This window comes from Triturus cristatus, chromosome 2_2, assembly GCF_964204655.1.
Source record: "Triturus cristatus chromosome 2_2, aTriCri1.1, whole genome shotgun sequence".
NCBI classification, from domain to species: domain Eukaryota; kingdom Metazoa; phylum Chordata; class Amphibia; order Caudata; family Salamandridae; genus Triturus; species Triturus cristatus.
In genome coordinates, this window is record NC_140582.1 from 1,213,804,963 (window position 1) to 1,213,831,654 (window position 26,692).

Here is a 26,692-nt window from a genome sequence, read left to right on the forward strand (position 1 = left end):
ATATATATATTTATATATTTGATATATATACATATATATATCAAAAGAGCTTTGCAGCTGATCAGGATGCCGCAGCCTCTTGGGTCAGGGCTCGTACTCGGGCGTCAGTCTGTATAATATTGCGAAAAAGAACCCACACGCTGCTCCAGCTGCGTGGCAATGAACCACACCAAACCGGTTAAATAGCAAATGTCCTTTATTAAAAAGGAGTTTAGCATTCAGCATTACACGTTTCGACCTGTGTAACGGTCTTAATCATATGCAGGTATAATACAATTGGTTGCGTGCTTTAGTTTAAATAAGGAATGCATAGAGATAGAAAGCAGACTTTGTGAGTTAAAAAAAGTCTCAACATGTAATTATACATATATATATAATTGTTTTTTTTTGGCGTTCACCTTAAAAGCACCAAACAACGGACTCAATGGCAAATAATGAAACCCTACAAATGTGCCTGACTTTTCAAGAGGCGCTTTTGTTTCGGACTTTGAAGCCAGAAACTTACCTTGCTACCCTGTAGCATGATGGAATACAATCAGGGCAATTGAGGTAAAAAAAGTAATTTTGTGGCAGCAGAGGTTTCTGTGCGTATACTTGCCATATAATTAAAATGTTCTGCATAATGTGCACATTTTAACAATAACATGCGTATTTGTAAAGCCCACGTTCACCCAAGGGTATCTTGCAGCTGAATAATAGATTTTTATTGATACCCAAATCAATGGTACTCATTTTATCAACCTCAGGAGGATGAAAGGCTGAGTGGAACCACTGGGATTTGAACCTGTGACCATGAGGTCAAACACAGTCCCTTACAGTGGATGGAGTAGTCTACAAAGCCACCGGGGCTGGCATATGAAATGAAAACCTGTTTCGGGATTAAATGGAGAAAAAACTATTAAAATTGTTAATAGTTTGACTTTTGTTGCTAAATAATTTAGCCAACCTGTCCACAAAATTGATCTTCCACTGCCACATAATTCCATTGGTCATGTATGTAGCGACCATTTTGTTAAACTCCACCATGGAAGACACGGGTTCCAGAAGCTGTGGCTTCTTGCCGCTTTGTATGCATAGGACAACCACGAAAGCCATGCTTCTATCTCACACAGATTGCAGTTCGATCAATAACTCAAATAACAATTCTATTCTCTTCTCCATCTTTGAAACTCATCACGTCGTGTCCTTGTTTTACATGAGCCCTGGTCGCATAGGTACCGCGGTGGCGTCCGCAGAGTGAGATCCTGGAAGTGAAATTGGAAGGTGGCATTTATTTAAGGCCGCTCGAGGAGTGGGCAAAAGTGCGTCAGCGACGATTTATGGAAACCAAGTGCGGAGTCATGCCTCTGTGGAATGGAAGCATGAGGGGCAATACATTACCGCCTGAGAAGGACTGGTATTAGCCAAATGTGTGGAGGTGTCCGCCAGGACAGGCAGAATAGATGAGCCTGGTAGGTCTGAAGAGAGTGAATGTGTGAGCGGAGATTCTAGAGGGATGCGGTGTACCTACAAATCAATTGTGCTTCAGTGGCTTGGACAATGCTATGCCCATGGATACGTAACTCAAAAGACCCTCTCTCCATCAGTGCATATGTCACCTTGTGATGGGACAAGTGCTTAATTTGAGCCAGTGGTTTCCTATGCTCGGCACCGGCACTTAATATTCAACACCGGTGCTTGGGACAGTCTGCCACAAGGTGGTGCAGTCTGGCTAATTTAGAGATGACCACAACACTAGTTACTTGTTAATTCAGTATACATTAAAAATGCCACCCAAGCACTTATTGTTTTACAAATTAAGCACTGGGTGGGACCTCTCATGAGGACCATCAACAACTAGGAAAACCCCATATCTGCTCCACAAGACCGGGGCAAATAACGAACCCAACTTCAGGAGACAGAAACCTAAATGAGTTCTCACTAAAGATGAACAGGGAGATTGGAAGGAGATTTAAATATTCTGAAACCTCAAGTGTGCCCAGAACATACACAAATGGAAGACACCTTGAAGTAACGGACACGTACAAGTCCAGATCCACATATATCCTTTATTTCCTGAGGAGCGCTGGTGGACATTACCATCACGAATTCCTCCCAGTAACGTTCTGTCCACAACATATCGTGGAACCAGAACATACAATCAAATAGAAGCATTCTCTACAAGTCACGAGAATGCAAGGAGGCAACCTAGTTGGCAAGCAACACAACACTTCCCCCTCTTGACACTAGACAAACAAAATAAATAAATAAGCAAAGGAAACTTACTAAAAAGAGAAGGAAGCAAACAATAAGAAATGCATATTATTTACCACAAAATCTTTAAGCCAAGTAGGGGCTCTTCTTTCACGGGGAAGCTTCTGATTAAGGGGAGGAGAACCAGAGCTCTCACCCAGATTTGGACCAGCCGGAAACCACCACATCCCCCCCCTCAACAACAAAAGGTTCAACAGGAGTATCTTTTATGAGGTTAGGAGAAACAGAAGAGTTGGACTCGGATGCACCATCCACATCCTCCTCCGACCATTCCGAATTATAAGGATTACCTCTGGTTCTCTTAGATTGGAAAGGACGCTCAATGTCAATCCTTTTTAGGTTCCAGACTTCGCCATTTTTAAGTCTCACAGCATTTTGCAAAACTTCAACCACTTCGTCAGCATCAAAGAAAGCACTCTCAGCCTCGCAACGAACCCAGGTTTTTTAACCCTAACCCCGTCACCAACTTCAATGATGACCGGCTTGGTGGAATGTTTAACATTGAAGTAATCTCTGTTTTTTCATGAATGCTTTGCATTCTGTTCCACACCTCATCCCTAGACCAATTGACAGTGCCAGAAGGACATAACCACCCCGGATTAAACTTAGATCTGGGTTTGCGACCACGCATAATAATAAAATGAGGCAAACCAGTAGCTTCCATGGCAATCACACGATAGGCCCAAACAGTCTTACCAACCTGTGTAATCCAATCTTGAGAACCACTGGTAGCAATTTGAATTATACCTTTTAACACTCGGTTAAACCCCTCAACCATACCGTTCCCGCTAGGGTTATAAAGAGAAGTACTTCTGTGACTGATTCCAAGTTTGGCAAAATAATTCTTAGCCTTAGTAGACACAAACCGGACTCCATTGTCACTGATCAATGATGCAGGAATGCCTCTAGAAGAGAAAACTTCGTCCAAAAACTCAAGAACGGCAACTGTATCAGCTTTATCAACAATCTTAACCGCTGGCCAACGTGAAAAGGGATCCATCAGCACAATAATGTACCTTTGTGAATGACCACATTGGTCTCCTTTAGGCCCCAAAATGTCGATGGCCATGGTTCTCTTGAAACTACAGTGTCACACATAGGTGGCCTGAGAGTCTTTAAAGACTTATCGGATTTGCCACACGCTGTACAGTTCCTGACAATCCTCTCTGTTTCAATATCCAATCCCGGCCACCAGAATCATTTCTTGACCATAGATTTGGTTCTAGTGATGCCAGAATGACCCTCATGACATAATTCGATAATGAAAGAACGGAGATTCATTGGGGGTACAATTCTCTCTCCTCTCAACAAAAATCCATCACAAAAAGAGAGTTCAGATCTAACCTCCCAAAAAGGTTTTATCATATCAGGTAGACTGTCCTTACGGGGCCAACCATTCAACACAAAAGACACCTCAAAGGACAATATCTGCTTAGCCTTGACGGCACCTCAGGCCTTCTCCCCACCACAGCGTGCACTACCTGTGTCTTCATCTCACTCTTACATTGTCTTTTTCATCCCTGCTTTCAGGCATTTCTTCTGATATTTCTCTTCCATTCTCCTTTTCTTTCTCTTTCTCTTGCTCAAAGTCTGATGATGAAAAATCACGGCCAGTCCCCAAATCTGGGCGTTGGTGCTCGCCACCCGTAAGCACTGGCACAAATCAAGCAGCAGATGTCTGAAGGGTAATCCGACAGCCCTACCTTCAGGTATCGTTTGAAAGTTTCACAAGCTTTGCTAAGTGCCAAGCTGAGTAAGTGCTCCATTTTTAACTCTGAAGGAAAGGAGTCTTCGGTCCGTTTGAACTTTCCTGGTGTTTTTCCGTGTGGAGAACAATGCTCCTTCCCACAGGGCGGGGCCACCAGGAGCGGAAATGACGCAGCTGTTTCCATTAATACTCAGGTGAGCCCGGAGAAAGCAAATCCCTGCAGTCCAATATCCCACAATGTTGGGTCGGATAACTGGTGAATGGATAAGCAGTGACGGCCCGCATAGGGCGTGTTACCGGGACGGTGACGTGGGGCAGAGAAGGGGCAGGGTGAGGGGCTGCAAAATGCGGCATACAGCCGATTGCAGGTAAGTTACGAAAAAAATAAATAAAACGAATTTCGTTGCGCACGCAGCATCGCCAAATGCGATGCAGCGCGCGCAACAAAATTTGTTTTCGTTATTTTTTTCGTAACTTACCTGCAATCGGCCGTATGCCGCATTTTGCAACCCCCCACCCTGCCTCTCCTCTGCCCCACGTCACCGCCCCGGTAACACGCCCTATACGGGCCGTCACTGTGGATAAGTAGATTTTAATTCAACAGAGTCCGTACCTTTTCTCAAATTGTGAAGTGCCCCGAATTTGTCCAACTTCTTTGGCATAATTAAAAATTCCATCACCATGAGAAAATTCAGGTACTTTGATTCACAAAGTGCAACCTTTCCCGATTGCTCTGGACTGTATGTGCACAATTTAAAAAGGCCCATCCTACTTACCGTATGAGTTCATGTCATCGAGAACATGGAGTCTCTAGGGTGTGGTGTCTTCTGGCTCCATGGACTACTGGATCCACTTCAGGCATCAGTGTTTGACACACTGGTTACAGGTTCAATGTCCAGCAGGGCCACTCTGCCTTTCATCCTTCTGAGGTCAATGCAATGAGTGGTAACTGTCTCTTTATGGTTTTGGAGTCCACTTATTAAATCATGTTGGTGCTTTGACTTGTTGCTTCAACACGTATGACGACCACGCATGTGTTCTGATGGTTTTCTGTGACATGGCATGCTACCCAGAGCTGGACCCTGTGGATTGGAGAGGTAGTCCCTGCTTTACTGAGCATGCCTCCCATGATGCCCAGCAGGCTGTGGAGGAGTGGCAGTTAGAAACCATGAGTTTTAGTGACAGGACAGGCCTTTTTACCTGTAGACAGCGAGAGGGAGTTACCTAATGCGACTTCCATGTTATGAGAGAGAGAGAGAGAGAGAGAGAGAGAGAGAGAGAGAAAGAACTTGTAAGTGTGCGCACGAGCGCTAAAGGTTATGTCTAGTCTGATGTGGTCACTAGACTAAATATTAGTAGCTGAGATGATTTTCATTGACCATAAGTAGCTCTTGTTGTCGCAAAGGTTGGAGGTCACATTGACTCTGGTTAGTGCAGACCATGGCCTCCCCCTCATCTCTAAGGATACCTGTACACGAGTAAATGTCCTGGAATTTCTTTAAACTGCTTTAGTTTTAAGGAGAACAAGCAATGGCAAAGCCAAAATGTCATGCCGTTTCAACTTGTTGCCTTTGCCAATGCTTTTTTGCCGATGATGTGCAGCATCAGGAAAAAAGCACAAATACGTGCCTGCACAAATGTATGATCATGCATCATGAGGCGATGGTGGCCAAGCATGATGAAAGATGCAGCAGCCATGGCACACATACATTGTGATGGTATATAGAATTTTGTTTATATTTATTAATATATTTAAAGATGGCAAATGCCACATGGGCGGTAAATAAAATATTTTTTAAATGAAACATACGCAAAAGAGCTTTGTAAAAATGTAGCAGCCTGGAGAAAATGGTAGGTACAAGTTATACAATCAATGAATGGTAAAGAACCTATGGTCCAGGAAAGGGGCAAACATGAAAAGAGGAAAGAGAACTATCAAATAAGAAGTAAGCAAACAGGAGTGATATGTAAGCCAAACAATTCTAAGCAATGTGTGTCCCAAAGCTTTGCTATAGTCCACAAAAGGTCTTTTGACAATAGAAAGGAAAAGAACTGTCTAAAAAGTAGAGTGCCTTTAAGATACTCATGGCCAGTTGTGCCAACAATGACCATGGTACCAGCCCCACACACTTCCCATACCAGCTTCACACTGTCCACGCTCCCTTTTTATCCCTAGTCCAAACACTTACTCCACACAGCCACATTTTCCTTCTGCATTTGTACTACACCATCTTCACACCAACCCCACACAGCCTTCTCACAAGTCCCTCTCTACTTCCAGAACACTTTACAGAACGCCTACACACCATTCTCACTAGTCCCATTCTGCACACGCTCCCACACCACACCTCCGTCTCACAAACCGCACACACCCTGCACACCCATGGAATTGCACACACTTGTAACTGTCTCAACAAACATAACACACACTCCACACCTAGATCTATACCCCAACCACACCTGCACCGTACTCCCTCCGTACCCAGTCCTAGAGCCCTCCACCCCAGCCCCACAGTCCCTCCACATCCAGGCAGGCCCCCCTCAGGGCCTACAACATACTCCCTCCTCAAGCAGTTCCAGAGTGCCCCACAAAATTCCCTCAGTCCCTCCAGAGCAAGACCCACACCCTTCCAGACACACACCATACTCCATCCCCACCCAGTCAAACACTCCCTTACACACCATCTCTACAGTCCCTAAACATCCAGTCACACACACCCCTCCAGGCCCACACAACACTCCCTTATGACCCAGTCCACACCCCTTCCCACCAGACCCACAGTCCCTCCAGATGTAGTCCCACACCCCTCCAGACCTGCACCATAGTCTTTGCCCAGTCAAACACTCCCCTCAAACACACAGTTCCACACACCCTCCAAACACAGACACACACCCCTCCACACACACAGAACAACAGCCACAACCAGCACACAGTACAACACTCACCTCCACACACAGCCCCACACCCCTCCACACACATAGTACAAAACTCCCCTTCACAATTCCACACACAGTCAAACACTCCCCTCCACACACAGTCCCACATCCCTCCACACACAAACACTCCCCTCCACAGTCCACACAGTCAAGCACTCCCCTCCACACACAGTCCAACACCCCTCCACACACAGTCAAACACCACCCTTCTCAGACCACACACAGTCAAACACCCACCTCCACACACAGCCCCACATTCCTCCACATTCATTAAAACACTTCCATCCACACTCCACACAAACACTCCCCTCCACACACAGTCCCAAATCCCTCCACACATAGACAATCACACCCCTCCACAGTCCACACACAGTCAAACACTCCCAACACACAGTCCCACACTCCTCCACACACATAGTATACCATTCCACTCCACAGTGACTCCATGCACAAACATTACCCTTCACACACAGTTCCACACTCCCTCCAAAACAGTCCACACCCCTCAACACACAGTACAACATTCCCCTTCACAGTCAACACAGTCAAACACTCCCCTCCACACACAGTCCCACACCCCTCCACACAAAGAGTACATCACTCCTCTCCACAGTTCACATACAGTAAAACACTCCCCTCCACACACAGTCCCACACCCCTCCACACAGAGTACATCACTCCTCTCCACAGTTCACATACAGTAAAACACTCCCCTCCACACACAGTCCTGCATGCTTCCACACACAGTCTAACACCCCTCTCCACACACCACACACAGCTCCACACTCCCTCCAAACACAGTCCCAACCCCTCCCCACACACACACAGTGAAACACTCCCCTCCATAGTCCACACACAGTCAAACATCCCCTCCACACACAAACACTACCTCCACAGCCAACACAGTCTAACACTCCACCCCACTCACCGTCTCAAACCCCTCCACCCAACAGTGCAACACTCCCCTCAACAGTCAAACAGTACCCTCCACACACAGTCCCACATCCCTCCACTCCTCCCGTCTGCGCCACGTTCTCTCTTACTAAGTGCCAGTCAGAGCTGGAAACAGATGGCTAACAATAAAAGGGCTGAACGCAGGAGGTCAGGAGCAAATTGGAAGCGATTAGAGCTTGTCAGAAGACAACGACAGCGCCTTTATCAAGAAATATTATCCTAGCACCCTGCTCTCAGACATCTTCAGAGAGAGGGCCAGGCCGCCCGGACTGCAGGCAGCATCCTGAGCTTTTCATGACGCGCATGCATTGCCAGAGAAGGCCCTGGCCTCCGGGGCCTCAGGCAACAGTCCCTCCTCAGAGCACCCACGGCCTGAGAGGGCCTTGAACCCAGGGCTGCAGGCAACAGTCCCTTCCTGTGAGCCCACAGCCTGAGAGGGTCCTCGCCCCATGGGCCCTCAGGCAACAATCCCCTCTCAGAGCCCAAGGCCTGAAAGGGCCCTCGCCCCCAGGGCCTCAGGCAACAGTCCCTTCCTCAGAGCACCCACGGCCTGATAGGGCCCTCAACCCCAGGGCTGCAGGCAACAGTCCCTTCCTGTGAGCCCTCAGCCTGAGAGGGTCCTCGTCCCATGGGCCCTCAGGCAACAGTCCTGTCCTCAGAGTCCATGGCCTGAGAGCCCTCACCCCACGGGGCCTCAGGCAACAGTCCCTGTCTCAGATCACCCATGGCCTGAGATGGTCCTCGCCCTCGGGGCCTCAGGCAACAATCCCTTCTCAGAGCCCATGGCCTGAGAAAGCTCTCCCCCTCCCACCCCTCCCCATCAGAGCAAGATTGGCTACACAGCATTTCTCTGGGGTGGCAAGGTGGGGTCCAGGTTCACTGCTGAGGGGGCTGATTTTGTTGCTGGGGAGCTGCCGGAACTTCTACTTGAACAATGCAAAACGAATAGCTTTAAAGCATACTTTTATAAACATTTGTTTTGCATTGTTTATTAAGAAAAGCCCAGTAGCCAGTCCGGCCCTGCCGGCGGGGCGTCAGGCAACAGTCCCTTCCTCGAGCCCAATGCCTGAGAGGGCCCTCGCCCCCGGAGCCTCAATCAACAGTCCCTTCCTCAGAGCCCAAGGCCTGAGAGGGCCCTCGCCCCAGGGGCCTCAGGCAACAATCCCTTCTCAGAGATAAAGGCCTGGGAGGGCCCTCGCCCCCGGGGCCTCAGGTAACAGTCCCTTCCTCAGAACCCATGGCCTGAGAGGGCACTCGCCCCCGGGGCCTCAGGCAACAATCCCTTCTCAGAGCCCAAGGCCTGAGAGGGCCCTCGCCCCCAGGGCCTCAGGCAACAGTCCCTTCTCAGAGCTCAAGGCCTGAGAGGGCCCTCGCCCCCAGGGCCTCAGGCAACAGTCCCTTCCACAGAGCCCAAGGCCTGAGAGGGCCCTCGCCCCTGGGTCTGCAGGCAACAACCCCTTCCTCAGAGCCCAATGTCTGAGAGGGCCTCGCCCCCGGGGCCTCAGGCAACAATCCCTTCCACAGAGCACACACGGCCTGAGAGGGCCCTCGCCCCCGTGGCCTCAGGCAACAATCCTTTCTCAGAGCCCAAGGCTTGAGAGGGCCCTCACCCAGGGGCCTCAGGCAACGGTCCCTTCCTCAGAGCCCAAGGCCTGAGAGGGTCCTCACCCCCGGGGCCTCAGTCAACAATCCCTTCCTCAGAGCCCAAGGCCTGAGAGGGCCCTCGCCACCGGGGCCTCAAACAACAATCCCTTCCTCAGAGCCCAAGGCCTGAGAGGGCCCTCGTCCCCGGGACCTCAATCAACAGTCCCTTCCTCAGAGCCCAATGCCTGAGAGGGCCCTCAACCCCGGGGCCTCAGGCAACAGTCCCTTCCTCAGTGCCCAAGGTCGGAGAGGGCCCTCGCCCCCGGGGCCTCAGGCAACAATTCCTTCTCAGAGCCCAAGGTTTGAGAGGGCATCGCCCCTGGGCCTCAGGCAACAGTCCCTTCCTCAGAGCCCAATGTCTGAGAGGGCCCTCGCCCCCGGGGCCTTACGCAACAGCCTCTTCCACAGAGCACACACGGCCTGAGAGGGCCCTCGACCCGGGGCATCAGGCAACAATCCCTTCTCAGAGCCCAAGGCCTGAGAGGGCCCTCACCCCCGGGGCCTCAGGCAAGAGTACCTTCCTCAGAGCCCAAGGCCTTAGAGGGCCCTCGCCCCCGGGGCCTCAGGCAGCAGTCCCTTGCTAGGAGCCCAAGGCCTCAGAGGGCCCTCACCCCCGGGGCTGCAGGCAACAATCCCTTTCTCAGAGCCCAATACCTGAGAGGGTCCTCTCCCCCAGGGCCTTGGGCAACAGTCCCTTCCACAGAGCACACACGGCCTGAGAAGGTCCTCAGCCCCTGGGGAGGGGAAGGCAGAAAGCAGCATTTTCTGCAGACTACCCACTCCAAGGGGGCATTACTGTCCCCTCCAACCAATAACCTACCAGGCTGAGACTCACAGGGCAACCATCGTACTGCAGCCTTTCTTTGAAGTACTGGGTCACCCTGCAATGAGGCGTCAGTACTGACCGCTGAAGGAACTTCAGACTTGCTAAGCAGTATTAATACTCTCCGTTATAGGGGTGACCGCTCAGTAATAAACATTAATAGTAACCATTAAAAAAATCTGTTCAGCCTAAGAAGCATCAGTACTGTCCACAAAGGGAACTAGAGCCCATTAAAGTTGTGTCAACCCTTCAAGAAGCATTAATATTTCCCAATAAAGTTGCACCAATCCTGTAAGAAGCATTAATATTTCCTAATAAGGTTGTGGTAACCCTGTAAGAAACATTAATATTTCCTAATGAAGTTGCGGCAGCCCTGTAAGAAGCATTAATATTTCCGAATAAAGTTGCACCAATCCTGTAAGACGCATACATATTTCCATATAAAGTTGTGGCAGCCCTGTAAGAAGCATTAATTTTTTCTAATAAAAGTTGTACAACCCTGTAAGAAGCATTAATATTTCCTAATAAAGTTGCAACAGCCATGTATGAAGCATTATATTTCCTAATAAAGTTGCAGCAGCCCTGTAAGAAGCAATAATATATCCTAATAAAGTGACTGCAGACCTGTAACAAGCTTCACTATTTCCTAATAAAGTTGTGGCAGGCCTGTAAGAAGCATTAATATTTCCTAATAAAGCTGTAAGAAGCCTCCGTAAGAAGCATTAATACTGTCCACAAAAGGAACAAGTGTCCATTAAAGTTGTGTCAACCCTGTAAGCAAATTTAATACTTAATGATAAAAAGGTTGTGGCAGCCCTGTATGAAGCATTAATATTTCCTAATGAAGTTGCAGCAGCCCTGTACGAAGCAATAATGATTCCTATTAAATTTGCAGCAGCCCTGCAAGGAGCATAAATATTTTCTAATAAGGTTGTGACAGCCTTGTAAGAAGCATTAATATTTCCTGATATAAGTTGTGGCAGCCATGAAAGAAGCATTAATATTCCCTAATAAATGTGTAGCAGCCCTGTAAGAAGCATTAATATTTCCTAATAAAGGTCTGGCAACCATATAAGAAACATTCATATTTCCTAATAAAGTTGTTGCAGCCCTGCAAGAAGCATTATTATTTCCTAATAAAGTGTGGCAGCCCTGTAAGAAGCATTCATATTTCCTAATAAAGTTGTTGCAGGCCTGCAAGAAGCATTATTGTTTCCTAATAAAGTGTGGCGGCGCTGTAAGAAGCATTCATATGCTTAATAAAGATGTTGCAGCCCTGCAAGAAGCATTATTATTTCCTAATAAAGTGTGGTGGCCCTGCAAGAAGCATTGATATGTCCTAATAATTTTGTGACAGCCCTGTAGGAAGTATTATTATTCCCTAATAAATGTGTGGCAGCCCTGTAAGAAGCATTAATATTTTCCAATAAAGTTGTGGCAATCCTTAAAGAAGCATTAATATTTCCTAATAAGGTTGTGGCGGCCCTGTAAAATGCATTAATAATACCTAATGAAGCTATGGCCACCCTTTATGAAGCATTAACATTTCCTAATGTCGCTGTGGCAGCCCCGTAAAGCATTAATATTTCCTAATAAAGTTGAGACAGCCCTGTAAGAAGCATTAATATTCCCTAATAAATGTGTGGCAATCCTGTAAGAAGCATTCATATTTCCTAAAAAAGTTGCTGCAGCCCTGCAAGAAGCATTATTATTTCTTAATAAAGTGTGGCAGCCCAGTAAGAAGCATTCATATTTCCTAATAAAGTTGTTGCAGCCCTGCAAGAAGCATTATTATTTCCTAATAAAGCTGTAAGAAGCCTCCGTAAGAAGCATTAATACTGTCCACAAAAGGAACAAGTGTCCATTAAAGTTGTGTCAACCCTATAAACAACTTTAATACTTAATAATAAAAAAGTTGTACAACCCTGTATAAAGCATTAATATTTCCCAACAAAGTTGCAACAGCCATGTATGAAGCATTATATTTCCTAATAAAGTTGCAGCAGCCCTGTAAGAAGCAATAATATTTCCGAATAAAGTTACTGCAGACCTGTAACAAGCTTCACTATTTCCTAATAAAGTTGTGGCAGGCCTGTAAGAAGCATTAATATTTCCTAATAAAGCTGTAAGAAGCCTCCGTAAGAAGCATTAATACTGTCCACAAAAGAAACAAGTGTCCATTAAAGTTGTATCAACCCTGTAAGCAACTTTAATACTTAATGATAAAAAGGTTGTGGCAGCCCTGTATGAAGCATTAATATTTCCTAATGAAGTTGCAGCAGCCCTGTACGAAGCAATAATGATTCCTATTAAATTTGCAGCAGCCCTGCAAGGAGCATAAATATTTTCTAATAAGGTTGTGACAGCCTTGTAAGAAGCATTAATATTTCCTGATATAAGTTGTGGCAGCCATGAAAGAAGCATTAATATTCCCTAATAAATGTGTAGCAGCCCTGTAAGAAACATTAATATTTCCTAATAAAGGTCTGGCAACCCTGTAAGAAACATTCATATTTCCTAATAAAGTTGTTGCAGCCCTGTAAGAAGCATTATTATTTCCTAATAAAGTGTGGTGGCCCTGCAAGAAGCATTTATATGTCCTAATAAAGTTGTGACAGCCCGGCAGGAAGTATTATTATTCCCTAATACATGTGTGGCAGCCCTGTAAGAAGCATTAATATTTTTCAATAAAGTTGTGTCAATCCTTAAAGAAGCATTAATATTTCCCAATAAGGTTGTGGTGGCCCTGTAAGATGCATTAATAATACCTAATGAAGCTATGGCCACCCTGTAAGATGCATTAACATTTCCTAATGTTGCTGTGGCAGCCCTGTAAAGCATTAATATTTCCTAATAAAGTTGAGACAGCCCTGTAAGAAGCATTAATATTCCCTAAAAAATGTGTAGCAGCCCTGCAAGAAGCATTAATATTTCCTGATAAAGTTGCGGCAGCCCTGTAAGAAGCATTAATATTTCCTATTAAAGTTGTGGCTACCCTCTAAGAAGCATTAATATTTCCTGATAAAGTTGCAGCAGCCCTGTAAGAAGCATTAATATTTCCTATTAAAGTTGTAGCTACCCTGTAATAAGCATTAATATTTCCTAATATAAGTTGTGGCAGCCATGAAAGAAGCATTAATATTCCCTAATAAATGTGTAGCAGCCCTGTAAGAAGCATTAATATTTCCTAATAAAGGTCTGGCAACCCTGTAAGAAACATTCATATTTCCTAATAAAGTTGTTGCAGCCCTGTAAGAAGCATTATTATTTCCTAATAAAGTGTGGTGGCCCTGCAAGAAGCATTTATATGTCCTAATAAAGTTGTGACAGCCCGGCAGGAAGTATTATTATTCCCTAATACATGTGTGGCAGCCCTGTAAGAAGCATTAATATTTTTCAATAAAGTTGTGTCAATCCTTAAAGAAGCATTAATATTTCCTAATAAGGTTGTGGCGGCCCTGTAAGATGCATTAATAATACCTAATGAAGCTATGGCCACCCTGTAAGATGCATTAACATTTCCTAATGTTGCTGTGGCAGCCCTGTAAAGCATTAATATTTCCTAATAAAGTTGAGACAGCCCTGTAAGAAGCATTAATATTCCCTAAAAAATGTGTAGCAGCCCTGCAAGAAGCATTAATATTTCCTGATAAAGTTGTGGCAGCCCTGTAAGAAGCATTAATATTTCCTATTAAAGTTGTGGCTACCCTCTAAGAAGCATTAATATTTCCTGATAAAGTTGCAGCAGCCCTGTAAGAAGCATTAATATTTCCTATTAAAGTTGTAGCTACCCTGTAATAAGCATTAATATTTCCTAATAAAGTTGCGGCAGCCCTGTAAGAAGCATTAATATTTCCTATTAAAGTTGTGGCTACCCTGTAAGAATCATTAATATTTCCTAATAAAGTTGCGGCAGCCCTGTAAGAAGCATCAATATTTCCTAATAAAATTGCGGCAGCCCTGTAAGAAGCATTAATATTTCCTATTAAAGTTGTCGCTACCCTGTAAGAAGCATTAATATTTCCTAATAAAGTTGTGGCTGCCCTGTAAGAAGCATCAATATTTCCTAATAAAATTGCGGCAGCCCTGTAAGCAGCATTAATATTTCCTAATAAAGTTGTGGCATGCCTGTGACAAGCATTAATATTTCCTAACATTATTGCGGCAGCCCAGTGAGAAGCATTCATTTTCCCAAATAAATGTGTGACAGCCCTGTAAGAAGCATTAATACTTTCTAGTAAAGTTGTAGCAGCGCTGTAAGAAGCATTAGTACTGCCCATTATAGGCACTGCAGTCAACTTAAGAACCATTAATGCAGCACACTAAAAGAATGACTGTCCTGGTAATATTGCCTTTTAAAGGTGTTTCTGACCTGCTATGCAACATTAATACTGTCTGTTAATGGTGTGGAAGCCCTGCTAAAAATCATCTGTACAGGCCCTGAAATACATTACATCAAACTTAGAAGCATTAATGCTATCACAGGTATTGCCTTCAACTAAAAGGTATTAATGCTGCCCATTCGAGACATTTCAACCCCCCAAAGAGGCAGCAACGCCACACTGAAGTCTCCGCAATTATTAAACAGCAGAGTGACGGAAATATGGCCTTCTGTAAGGAGCACCCTAGAGATGAACCCACAAACTCACTGCACTTGTTGCACCCACAAACCAGATGCAGGCAGTTCACCACCCAGGAAACACATGCACGTGCATTAGTCCAAGGCTGAGCAAGGAATTGCCACGCTTAGGACTGACTGGGGGTGCAGGAGCAGAGGGCGCGTTTGCAGTTTTTGCGCTTTGTTTTTTATCTTGGGGGACACACTTTTCTGGGAGTGAAACCTGGTGAGACCCAAGACCTGTTGCATGGACTCACCTGATATTCAGAGTTTGCCTCGGGCTTTTTTTATTTCCTTTTCCTGCAGGTTATCTGTAGCCCTGGACGACATTGAACCGCGCAGGTGTATTTTATGTAACTCTGGGACCTTCATGTTACGCTTGTTAAGTTAAATGTCCCGAGTGCCTTTTTCACTCACTTACCTTGTGATAAACCTCAGGAAATAATCTGTGCTAAATATGTAAAATATTAAGTGCCAGGACTCTGACCGGGAGGTCACTGCAGCTTGCACCACCCAACGCCCTTGTCACCGCTGCCAAAACAACTGCTAGCCATCTCTCTTGCATGTAAATGTGACATTTCAGATTATTCCAGGTTCCCAAAGCTAAAGGAATGGCTGGGGAGGCAGGTATTAGCAATTTTTGTGTATATTATAGTCCTAAACTAACATTGTTCTGCTCATCTCTAAATTAGATGAGCAGCGCCACCATGTGGTGGACTGTTCTAAGTATGGTGTTGACAATTAGGTGAAGGTGCCGAGCACCGGGCACCAATTAAGTGCGGGTGCTGAGCACCGGAAAGGCCCGGCTCAAATTAAGCACAGGAAATAATCTAACCCTTCTGCAGTTCTCACACTCCAGAAGGCTCCAAAGTCACCAGAGTTCCTTCTCAGTAACAACCTTATGAATCTGTCTGTCCTGACTTGGAAGAGGTATGCAGGGGGCCAGTAAATCATCTATTAATTACAAAATCCTCTCAAAAGGTGTTTAGCAGTGATACTCAAAGGTAAACATGGTGCACACACAGTCCTCCTGACCATTACATGCGGGCCCCTGGTCAACAGCGGCCCTGGGCTGCTCTTTACTGGACTCAGCACTGACATTAAATAGATGTTAAATAAACAAGCAAGCATTTATATAAAGGTTAATTGCTGTTAAAAAAAGAAAGTAATTAGTGTGTCCTGCACCGTTTAACTTTAGGAACACCTTTATTTTTTAAGACATTTTGCAGCAAACTTAAAAATATGGTAAAGTCTCTTTAAAATTCAAAAAGTGTATTTCATTGGCATGCAGAACCGTTTCAACTTAGTAAATAGAATTATATTAGTACAGTCAGAAGTATTTTTCTGAAAGTGATGTTTTCAAACATATATATTTAGAAACATTCGTTCGTCCCCCCACCTGACAGCAATGCCAATAGTGAGGTCAGATGTTATGTGCATCCTTAGGCGGGCCTGGGTTCCTGTTACATATGAACAACATTATAGTTTATTAAATGAAACACAGGAGAGCACAGTGCACATCCTGAACTCATGGATTCCAAAGTCCTCCTATATGTGATAGTGAGGAAAGAGGAGGGAAGAAGAAAAAACGATTGCAGGGCACACAGTTTGGTGCAGTAGGGAAGCCGGGACTGATCACAGGTTTTCTGGTCACACGTTGTGTTATTCAGTTCCACCTCTACATATGCATGCTTTGCTTCACCTACAACTACCTTACCAACCTGCCCGACCACTGCCTTGCAGCCACACTACAGGCCAAGCTTTTGGCCCCTGGGAAAATGGTTGTGAGTGCCCATGGTGTTTACTATTATATGTTCCAGTGCCGTAACACAAACTGATGACCCCTTGCAGAATGTGATGAGGGGGGGCTCTGAGTCTCACACATCTCATAGATATTCATAAGCCTTGTACTGATGGGGGGGGCCTTGAAAAGTTGGGGCCCCTGCTCTGCAGGGGTCTGCTTTGCCCTCCTGATATATACCCATCTATATATACAATATGAATTAATGACATTGGTCCAACTACTTCTTACATCACCAGAACCTGTGTCCTGCACACAGTTCACAAAGAGTGCTCATCCTGACGTATGCAGGTTTCCTAACAGGACCCCCAGCTATGGCATGGCGCATATGGAATACGCAAAATATTGTCTGCCCCCCCACAAAGCTGAAACCTTTGGTTTCAGTGAATCCTTCCTTCACCCCTCTCTGAAGGAGTTTTTAAAAAGTGTCGATAGGAAGTGGTTTGAAGTGACTGACTTTGCAGCATTAAACTTGCAAACTAGTTTTAGATTTGGACTGTAGAGTGAGTGCCATGGTAGCCAAAAGGGTTTCTTCACACTTGTCCTCCTAACAAAGCTGTGAGAAAGGGACAAGCTGTTAGATATTTGAGACAGCTGTCGGGCTTTGAGTTCCTTCCTAAAGTTGAGCTGCCCATTGAGTAGCCGGACATGAGATGTGAGTCCTTGGCTTGCTCTGATCCTAAATGGAAGGTGAGAGTCGTCGGGTACCATATAACTATTGTATTATCATTAAGCTTCTGCTGGAATGATCCTGCCCGGGCATCGCTGGACGCGTCTCTTGATCTTACCTGCTTGGACATCGAGTCTATGAGTCGGACATAGAGATCCTGCTCCGTTCGGATCCCTGAAAGGAGACAAAAAGGAGACTTCCGTCAGACTTCCCGTTGGAAGGGAAACTCGCAATAATGCAGACAGATGTTCAGCCTTAAGGTAGATGAATCATCAAAACCCATGATTTTATGGCCATGCACAGACGCCAATATTATGCAAAGTCTTTAATAAATTCTTGATTTTCTACCCATTAAAACTGTGGACTATCTGTATTAAGGGGAAGGAAGGTCCCACAAATGTGGCAGTGATCCGGACCTTCACTAGAATCTCTTTTCCCATTCTGGGGACTCATAACACACACACTCAGCTCACCAAACACCTTAGACCTGTGACTTCTAAGAAGACACAACTTCTCCACCGCTTGCTCTCTGGCACAAGACGGACCAAGACCTGCTGCACTTACTCTTGCTTTTACCAATGCTTGTCAACTCACTTTAAGTCAAAAAGAAACCTTGTTGGCAATTCAAAAAAGCATTGATGAGCGTGCAAAGTGGTACTACAGGACTACTCTTTTACTTACCCTTATATGCCTTTATGAATCACCCCGAAACATCAAACTCCACATTAATAAAAGTGGCCAAATGGCGCAGTAATTTCTATCAATGCTAATTATGTGTGACTAGTCCCTTTTTAATCACATTTTATACCCATTTTATATGTTTTGGGGCCAGTTCATGAAGACGTGTAAAGGTACGTAAAAGAGTGCTGCTGGAGTACCCTTTTGCTTGTTCTTACATGTCCTTGTGGATAAGCCCATGTGTCCAGTCCTGAGATTTTCTGGTATAAATCTCCAGGTGGATCGGTTCAACCGAAGCCAACCACGGCTACAGGTGCCACAAAGCATTAGGTTGTCGATGGACTGAAAACATCGCGTACTGGCAGAATAGAACTAGGCAGACACTCTACCTGCACCCCAAGTGTTGAGGTGCTCCCCCACTGAAGTTCATCTCTGCAGGAGAAACTCCCAGAAGGATGAGAGTAAACGCACTTCCTACAGGTCGCCGTACCTGTGCGCTCAGGCCACCGCGCAGCTTACCGTTGCTGTACAGGAGCTGCAGCCGGTAGTGGATGCCGTTGTTCGTCTTCTCACCAGTTTGTTCCTGAAAAAATACAGACAGAACAACTTAACTGAAGAATAGGTATGAAAATGGCCCAAACTATACACACAATGGGTTGGAGTAACCATTTCAGGTGTACGACATTTACTTAATTTAATTTTGCATAATGGCATGAAATTGTGCAAAAATGATGCAAAATTACACAAAATGAAAAACCGGTATTTAGAACTACATTTTAGAGGGAATTGCGTCTGTGTGTCAATTTTGGACTTGAGGACACGTTTCGCACTAATACAAATGTGCATACCAGTGCCCCAAACAACAGCTCTTGTTTTAAAATTATGTGGTAGAATGGGAACATTTCAGGAGTTTCACCTAAAAGGCCTGACATGAATTTAGCAAATGTATGCAAGAATATGCCAACATAATAAAAATATGCTTAGACCTGGTATACACACCCTTAATTGCAGCTAGATACCTATACATGGACATGGGAAGACGTTCAAATATAAAAAAAAATACCACAAACAGCAATACAACTGCATGCAGAGGCCAACACACACTTAGAATGCAGCAACAATATGAAAGAAGCCTGCAGATATCTACACAATTACACACATGCAAATATAGGCATTCATTGACCATGACATATACCCATCAAAACATATATCCGCATGAATATAAGAAACATATACTATGGGTGTACAAGAAAGATTTCCGTATGGCAAACTTAGTAAAATGTTTGTAAAAATAAAGCAACATTGCTTTAAAAACAGGCGTAACACATCTTTCAAAAATAGGTGATATGGAAAAAAGACTCAGGAAAATCCCACATGTAGGAGTAAAGCTGACTTACACAGAATAATTGTGAGCAAAATGTACTCATGCGGGTGAAATTTTGCAAAGCGGACATGTTAAGAATTGTTTGCCAACATTGTAGGCAAACTTGAACATTTTCATCCACCATAACACAGACATGATCATCAGTGGCACAGAAGTGATTGCATGCATGTATCCGCCCAGTTTGCAGCCACAAGAGAGATTGATGCCTAAATTTACAGATTATTAGTAGTGCAGAAGCCCCAACTAATTGTAGAGCATGTTGCGATCACACGTTGAATGAGCAATTTCAAGGGCTTCACCAGGAGGACTTTTGGAAATACCCAATTTCACTTATTAGGACATCCGTTTATTGAAGATGTCTTTAAACTAGGTTTTGGCCCTCCTGGAGAGGTGTCGTGCTATGTTCAAAGGGCACTTGGCCCTTAGCAAAGTTAGAAGACTCACAAGGTAGCGGGGGAGGTGGGGGCATCATAGGGCAGTTTGCCATTGCTTGTAAAGATAGCCTGGAAGTGTGACCTTGTTTCTTTGGTATGTTTCCATTCAGTCTTTAGCACCTCTTTCACAATGATGGAAGGGGGAGCAAGAGCTTGCTGCCCCATTGGGGAAGCACTGGAACTCATCCAGCCCTCAGTTGCCCATTTCTAGACTGTTTGGGATAGTTAATTATGGCCAATGGAGATGAGTTAGGTGCGAAGGGAGGGGTGAGGTGTGAGCTCAATAGAAAGACACTGCATGCTGGGTCCTCAGAGCAATGTGGCAGAGACAGGAAGGTGCTTCACTGTGATGTCTTGCAAATAAGAAAAGGGCACTGCCTACCGTGTGGACCAGGGGAAGGGATAGGGGCAAGATGTGGGCAGATCCTGCCTGCTGCAGCCTCCCATCTCATCTTGTCCCAGCTAAGAGCAACATACTCTACATCAGCAAATATTCTAATAAAAACGAAAGGCAGCTGAAGATTGGTTGCTTTAGGAAACACATAAAGGAAGCACATCTAAAAATGTAGAAGTATGAATGGACAGATCTGAGCTGTTTCTATATAAAAGGGCTGTGGTTAGAAAACTTTGTTCAATGACATGTTGTAAACACACAGAAAATGCTACAAATTTGAAAGCACTATGTAAACAGACACAGCTCTGAGGTCTGCTTTATCTGTCTGCAAATGGATGCTGTCTTTGTTGCCCTGGGGCTGAGAGCATCATGCACACATCTCATGTCACCCTATTTTGGGGAGGGTGTCACCAACCTTAGTCTCATCAACCTTCCAGCAAGGACATGCCTCGCACAAGCTCACTCAAAGTTTCTAAAAAATCTGGACTTTCATTGATTTTAATAGGATCATCATCCAGAACCTCTGAATCCCACTCTCCATGATCCAGAACCCCTGAATCCCACTCTCCATGATCCAGAACCCCCGAATCTCACTCTCCATGATCCACTCTCCATGATCCAGAACCCCCGAATCCCACTCTCCATGATCCAGAACCCCTGAATCCCACTCTCCATGATCCAGAACCCCTGAATCTCACTCTCCGTGATCCAGAACCCCTGAATCTCAGTCTCCACGATCCAGAACCCCTGAATCCCACTCTCCATGATCCAGAACCCCTGAATCCCACTCTCCATGATCCAGAACCCCTGAATCTCACTGATCCAGAACCCCTGAATCTAACTCTCCATGATCCAGAGCCCCTGAATCTAACTCTCCATGATCCTGAACCCCTGAATCTAACTCTCCATGATCCTGAACCCCTGAATCTCACTCTCCATGATCCTGAACTCCTGAATACAACTCTCCATGATCCAGAACCCCTGAATCTCACTCTCCATGATCCAGAACCCCTGAATCTCACTCTCCATGATCCAGAACCCCTGAATCCCACTCGCCATGATCCTGAACCCCTGAATCCCACTCGCCATGATCCAGAACCCCTGAATCTCACTCTCCATGATCCAGAACCCCTGAATCTAACTCTCCATGATCCAGAGCCCCTGAATCTAACTCTCCATGATCCAGAACCCCTGAATCCCACTCTCCATGATCCAGAACCCCTGAATCCCACTCTCCATGATCCAGAAACCCTGAATCTCACTCTCCGTGATCCAGAACCCCTGAATCTCACTCTCTGTGATCCAGAACCCCTGAATCTCACTCTCCGTGATCCAGAACCCCTGAATCCCACTCTCCGTGATCCAGAACCCCTGAATCCCACTCTCCGTGATCCAGAACCCCTGAATCCCACTCGCCGTGATCCAGAACCCCTGAATCCCACTCGCCGTGATCCAGAACCCCTGAATCTCACTCTCCGTGATCCAGAACCCCTGAATCTCACTCTCCGTGATCCAGAACCCCTGAATCCCACTCTCCGTGATCCAGAACCCCTGAATCCCACTCTCCATGATCCAGAACCCCTGAATCTCACTATCCGTTATCCAGAACCCCTGAATCCCACTCTCCATGATCCAGAACCCCTGAATCTCACTCGCCGTGATCCAGAACCCCTGAATCTCACTCCCATGATCCAGAACCCCTGAATCCCACTCTCCATGATCCAGTACCCCTGAATCCCACCCTCCATGATCCAGAACCCCTGAATCCCACTCTCCATGATCCAGAACACCTGAATCCCACTCTCCATGATCCAGAACCCCTGAATCCCACTCTCCATGATCCAGAACCCCTGAATCTCACTCTCCATGATCCAGAACCCCTGAATCCCACTCGCCATGATCCAGAACCCCAGAATCCCACTCGCCATGATCCAGAACCCCTGATCCAGAACCCCTGAATCTAACTCTCCGTGATCCAGAACCCCTGAATCTCACTCTCCGTGATCCAGAACCCCTAAATCCCACTCTCCATGATCCAGAACCCCAGAATCTCACTCTCCATGATCCAGAACCCCCGAATCTCAGTCTCCATGATCCAGAACCCCTGAATCCCACTCTCCATGATCCAGAACCCCTGAATGTCAGTCTCCATGATCCAGAACCCCTGAATCTCACTCTCCATGATCCAGAGCCCCTGAATCTCACTCTCCATGATCCAGAACCCCTGAATCCCACTCTCCATGATCCAGAACCCCTGAATCCCACTCTCCATGATCCAGAACCCCTGAATCTCACTCTCTATGATCCAGAACCCCTGAATCTAACTCTCCATGATCCAGAACACCTGAATCCCACTCTCCATGATCCAGAACCCCTGAATCTCACTCTCCATGATCCAGAACCCCTGAATCCCACTCACCATGATCCAGAACCCCTGAATCTCACTCTCCATGATCCAGAACCCCTGAATCTAAGTCTCCATGATCCCAGAGCCCCTGAATCTAACTCTCCATGATCCAGAACCCCTGAATCTTACTCTCCATGATCCAGAAACCCTGAATCCCACTCTCCATGATCCAGAACCCCTGAATCTCACTCTCCTTGATCCAGAACCCCTTAAGCTAACTCTCCATGATCCAGAACCCCTAAATCTCACTCTCCATGATCCAGAACCCCTGAATCTAACTCTCCATGATCCCGAACCCCTGAAGCTCACTCTCCATGATCCAGAACCCCTGAATCCCACTCTCCATGATCCAGAACCCCTGAATCTAACTCTCCATGATCCAGAGCCCCTGAATCTAACTCTCCATGATCCAGAACCCCTGAATCTCACTCTCTGTGATCCAGAAACCCTGAATCCCACTCTCCACTCTCCATGATCCAGAACCCCTGAATCTCACTCTCCATGATCCAGAACCCCTGAATCTAACTCTCCATGATCCAGAATCCCTGAAGCTCACTCTCCATGATCCAGAACCCCTGAATCCCACTCTCCATGATCCAGAACCCCTGAATCTAACTCTCCATGATCCAGAGCCCCTGAATCTTACTGTCCATGATCCAAAGCCCCTGAATCTTACTGTCCATGGAGACTCAAAAGTTGGGGGGGGGTGCATTATTCCCTAACTTGGAATACTTGTGTAGGCCTCAGTACTGCATCTCTTTGCCTTATTAGGCATTGAGGGATATGGTAGGTAGCACTGAACTACAAGAAGAAATCCCTTTAGAAACATCTGATATTTTAAACACGCTTTGGCAAAACCAATAGGTCTCGGCAATGCTAGAGTTATGGGCGCTGTCAACATCTCTTAGTCATGTTGTATAGCAGCACGGCTGCTGTTCATCACGGCTGAAAGACCCTAAAAACAGCGCTATGACTTGGCCAGTGCTGGCCGGGTCCTAACGCATTTTTTTCTGGAAGGCAGGGGTGGGTCAAGCAAGGCAGAATGGAGGCGAGTCAAGCAACACAACTCGAGACGATATCAGTCAGTCTGTGAATATATTTCCGGAATATAGAAAGCTTTAGGGGCTTGTGAAGCTAAAGCACAGCTGAATGCAGACACCCATATTTGGTAAAGGGAAGCGGAAAGGTAAAGAATCTCTAATAAGTATATACCGTGTTGCTATTTCATAGGACCCAGGTTTCAGTTTAAGCATATATCAACTCATGGGAACAAGACCAGTGAGTTCGCCTTCAAAACCTCTGCATGCAAAAGTTACAGTAATCCATCAAAGCATTTAAGGATACAGGACCCATGTTTCATTTTGAAGTGTATGTAAACACATGAAAATGAGGCCAGCGAGTCTGCTTCTAAGTCTTGTTATATGGCAGTACCCGTCAACCCGTCATCAACAAGAGCGTTTAAGCGTATGTTACCGCGTAAGTGGAAAGTAAATGGTAAAAGATGGCAAGACCGCCTTTCAAAGCCAGAATAAGCAAGGCAAATAATACAAGACAAAGTCCATGGGCCGCAATTCCTCTCACTTTGAAGACAGAGAGAGAAAAGCAAACAGGCGCCCTCAGGAATCAGCTCCTGACATTTGACCTCGGTATTTGAATGCACAGCAAATGTGACGAGATAAGGACAAGATTTACAGGCCTCTTTACAAAAACGGATCTTGGAGCAAGTGAAAACACAAACGCTTGTGTTAATTGCTCTTTAACAAAGAAAAAAGTGTTCTGTGAAACAGCTGCTAAAATGGGATCTGTGGATCAATAGTAGCTATTTGTTCATGCTCTCTGGGAGGGCTAAACACAGGAAGAGGTATGACGCATGAATGCTATGGACAAATGGGGAGAAACAAATAGGAGAGCGGTGATGGAGCCAGCAAATGGGAATCCTATGAGCGGAATGTAGCCCACAAAGTATATACAACAGGCCCCTTTGAGACAGCACATGCACTGTCTAGAGCCGAGACCTAAAAATAGCTTTTGCAGATTGTCTCCAAGTTTTTCTAACAGCTTTAATTTAATGAATCAAGTCCTGTCTCCTCCTTCCTCACAATCTTTCTTAATGTAAAGTTTTGAAAGGGAGCAGGATGACACTAAAAAATGTTGTTCAAGGCAAGTTTTGACCAAAATAAGCTTGAGGACATGTTGGTTAGGGTGACCAGCGTCCCAGATTTGCCAAGAAAAACCCAGTTTTTTCACCATATGTCTGAGCCGATTTCTGTAAATTTACCACAAGTCTCTGTTTTTAGAGAGGGTTTACGGACAACAGATGGAGGCAAGTTTTAAAGTTTTCCAGTGCAGGATTAGTTAGCAGCCCTTATCAGAAAGCAATTTAATGATAATACTGTGTATGCATTTAATTTCCCTTTAATGCAACATTGTCAGTGTTTTCTATGCTGTTTAGCGCTGTTTATCAAGTCATTCTGTGCTTTTCTAGTACTTGGTTTGGTGTTGGACATTCTTCTCAGGTAGTTGCACACCCCAATAGCTGTAGACAAAGATTTAATATCAAAAACACTCTTTCAGAAAAAGGTTTTTTTAAAAGAAAATGAGGGAAGAACAAAGGGCAACTGAATCATTCTCTTACCCTGTCCTTCTCCACAAAGTCTATGTAGGACGTCCGCTCAATCTCCACCGGCTGTCCCTGGCGGTCGTACATGGCCAAGACGAAGTGGAAGAAGTTGGATTTCCTCAAATTGGAAGGAGGCTGCTTCTCAAAGTGAGCTCTGGCCAGACCCACACCGCTGCAAGAGAAGAAAACAGGAAAGGTTCTTGTAATACATGGGCCAAATGTGAGGACTATATTGTGGCACATGGGAAAGGCTCCTACAACACACTGGCCACAGGCCAACATAAAAATTGTAAGACAGCACAGGGCAGAGATTTTCATAGCGCACGGGGCAAGTGTTCCTGACAGACGTCTGAAACATCAAAGACAGATATGCAGGATTTACTTATTTATTTATTGTAGTTTTATACAACACAAACTCGACCCAAAGGTGTTGGAGTGATTTGCATGAGCTCTAGTTACCTTACACAAGGACACATTCATGTTTTTTGGCAAGCACGGGGAGTTTAAGTGATTTGCCTAGAATCACAGGATATTGAGCCGACTCCGAGACCCGAACCTGGCGCCCCCACTCAAAAGTCACCAGCTCTGACCGTTATGTCACATCTTCTACCCTTATATGTTACATGCTTAGCACCTGGAGCAACAGATACAGAGCATTAAATTAATGTGGCCTATCTTGAAATGTACACTGTTTCCCCATGTCTATTCAGCTCATTGGCAGCGGGCCAATGAGGCTTCCTCTTTCTCATATGAGTGTGTTGTGATTGGTTGGATGACATGTTATGTCTGAAGCAAAAGAATATCCTATAGGACGGAGGCAAGAGAGGCATGATACTCAGAGTTCATTTCCTGGAATAGTGAAACCCACCCTTTTAAGCTACCATTTACTACAACCCACCATCAGAATTCTGCAGATGGAATTATTGTAAATGAAGTACAATGACACACAATGGTGTACGGCAATGTGTGTGTCAGTTTAGCATAATGACTCTGTGAAGATCTCAGTTTAATACCATGACACGCAAAAGTGCTCATATTTCGGTACAACTGCACACAATTATATTTTTAGAACAGTACAATGACACACAAGGAGTTCTCAGTCCATCACTTGGGTACACAATGGTGCTCTGAATTCGACACAATGATATTGTCAGTTAGGCACAATAATACACAATGGCATTCTCAGTTCAGCTCAATGATACACAATGATGTACATTTCGGCAGAATGGCACAGTTTGACATAGAGGCATACAATGACGTTCCCAGTTCGGCACAATGATACACAATGGTGTACATTTCGGCAGAATGGCACAGTTTGACATAGAGGCATACAATGACGTTCCCAGTTCGGCACAGTGACACAATGA

General features: G+C 45.4%; 1 protein-coding gene across 5 annotated transcripts in view; it reads right to left on the bottom strand.

Annotated features, from left to right (window-relative positions):
• LOC146863413 (transcription factor COE3-like) overlaps positions 1–26,692 on the bottom strand; it is a 464,528-nt gene that overhangs the window by 288,228 nt on the left and 149,608 nt on the right. For all 5 annotated transcript variants that reach the window (XM_085642844.1, XM_085642843.1, XM_085642842.1 and 2 more), the window contains exons 2-4: positions 25,341–25,497; positions 18,606–18,669; positions 17,527–17,582 (exon numbers count right to left, since the gene is read on the bottom strand). In XM_085642844.1, coding sequence (XP_085498970.1) covers positions 17,527–17,582; positions 18,606–18,669; positions 25,341–25,497 — 277 coding nt within the window. The remainder of the gene's footprint in view (positions 1–17,526; positions 17,583–18,605; positions 18,670–25,340; positions 25,498–26,692) is intronic.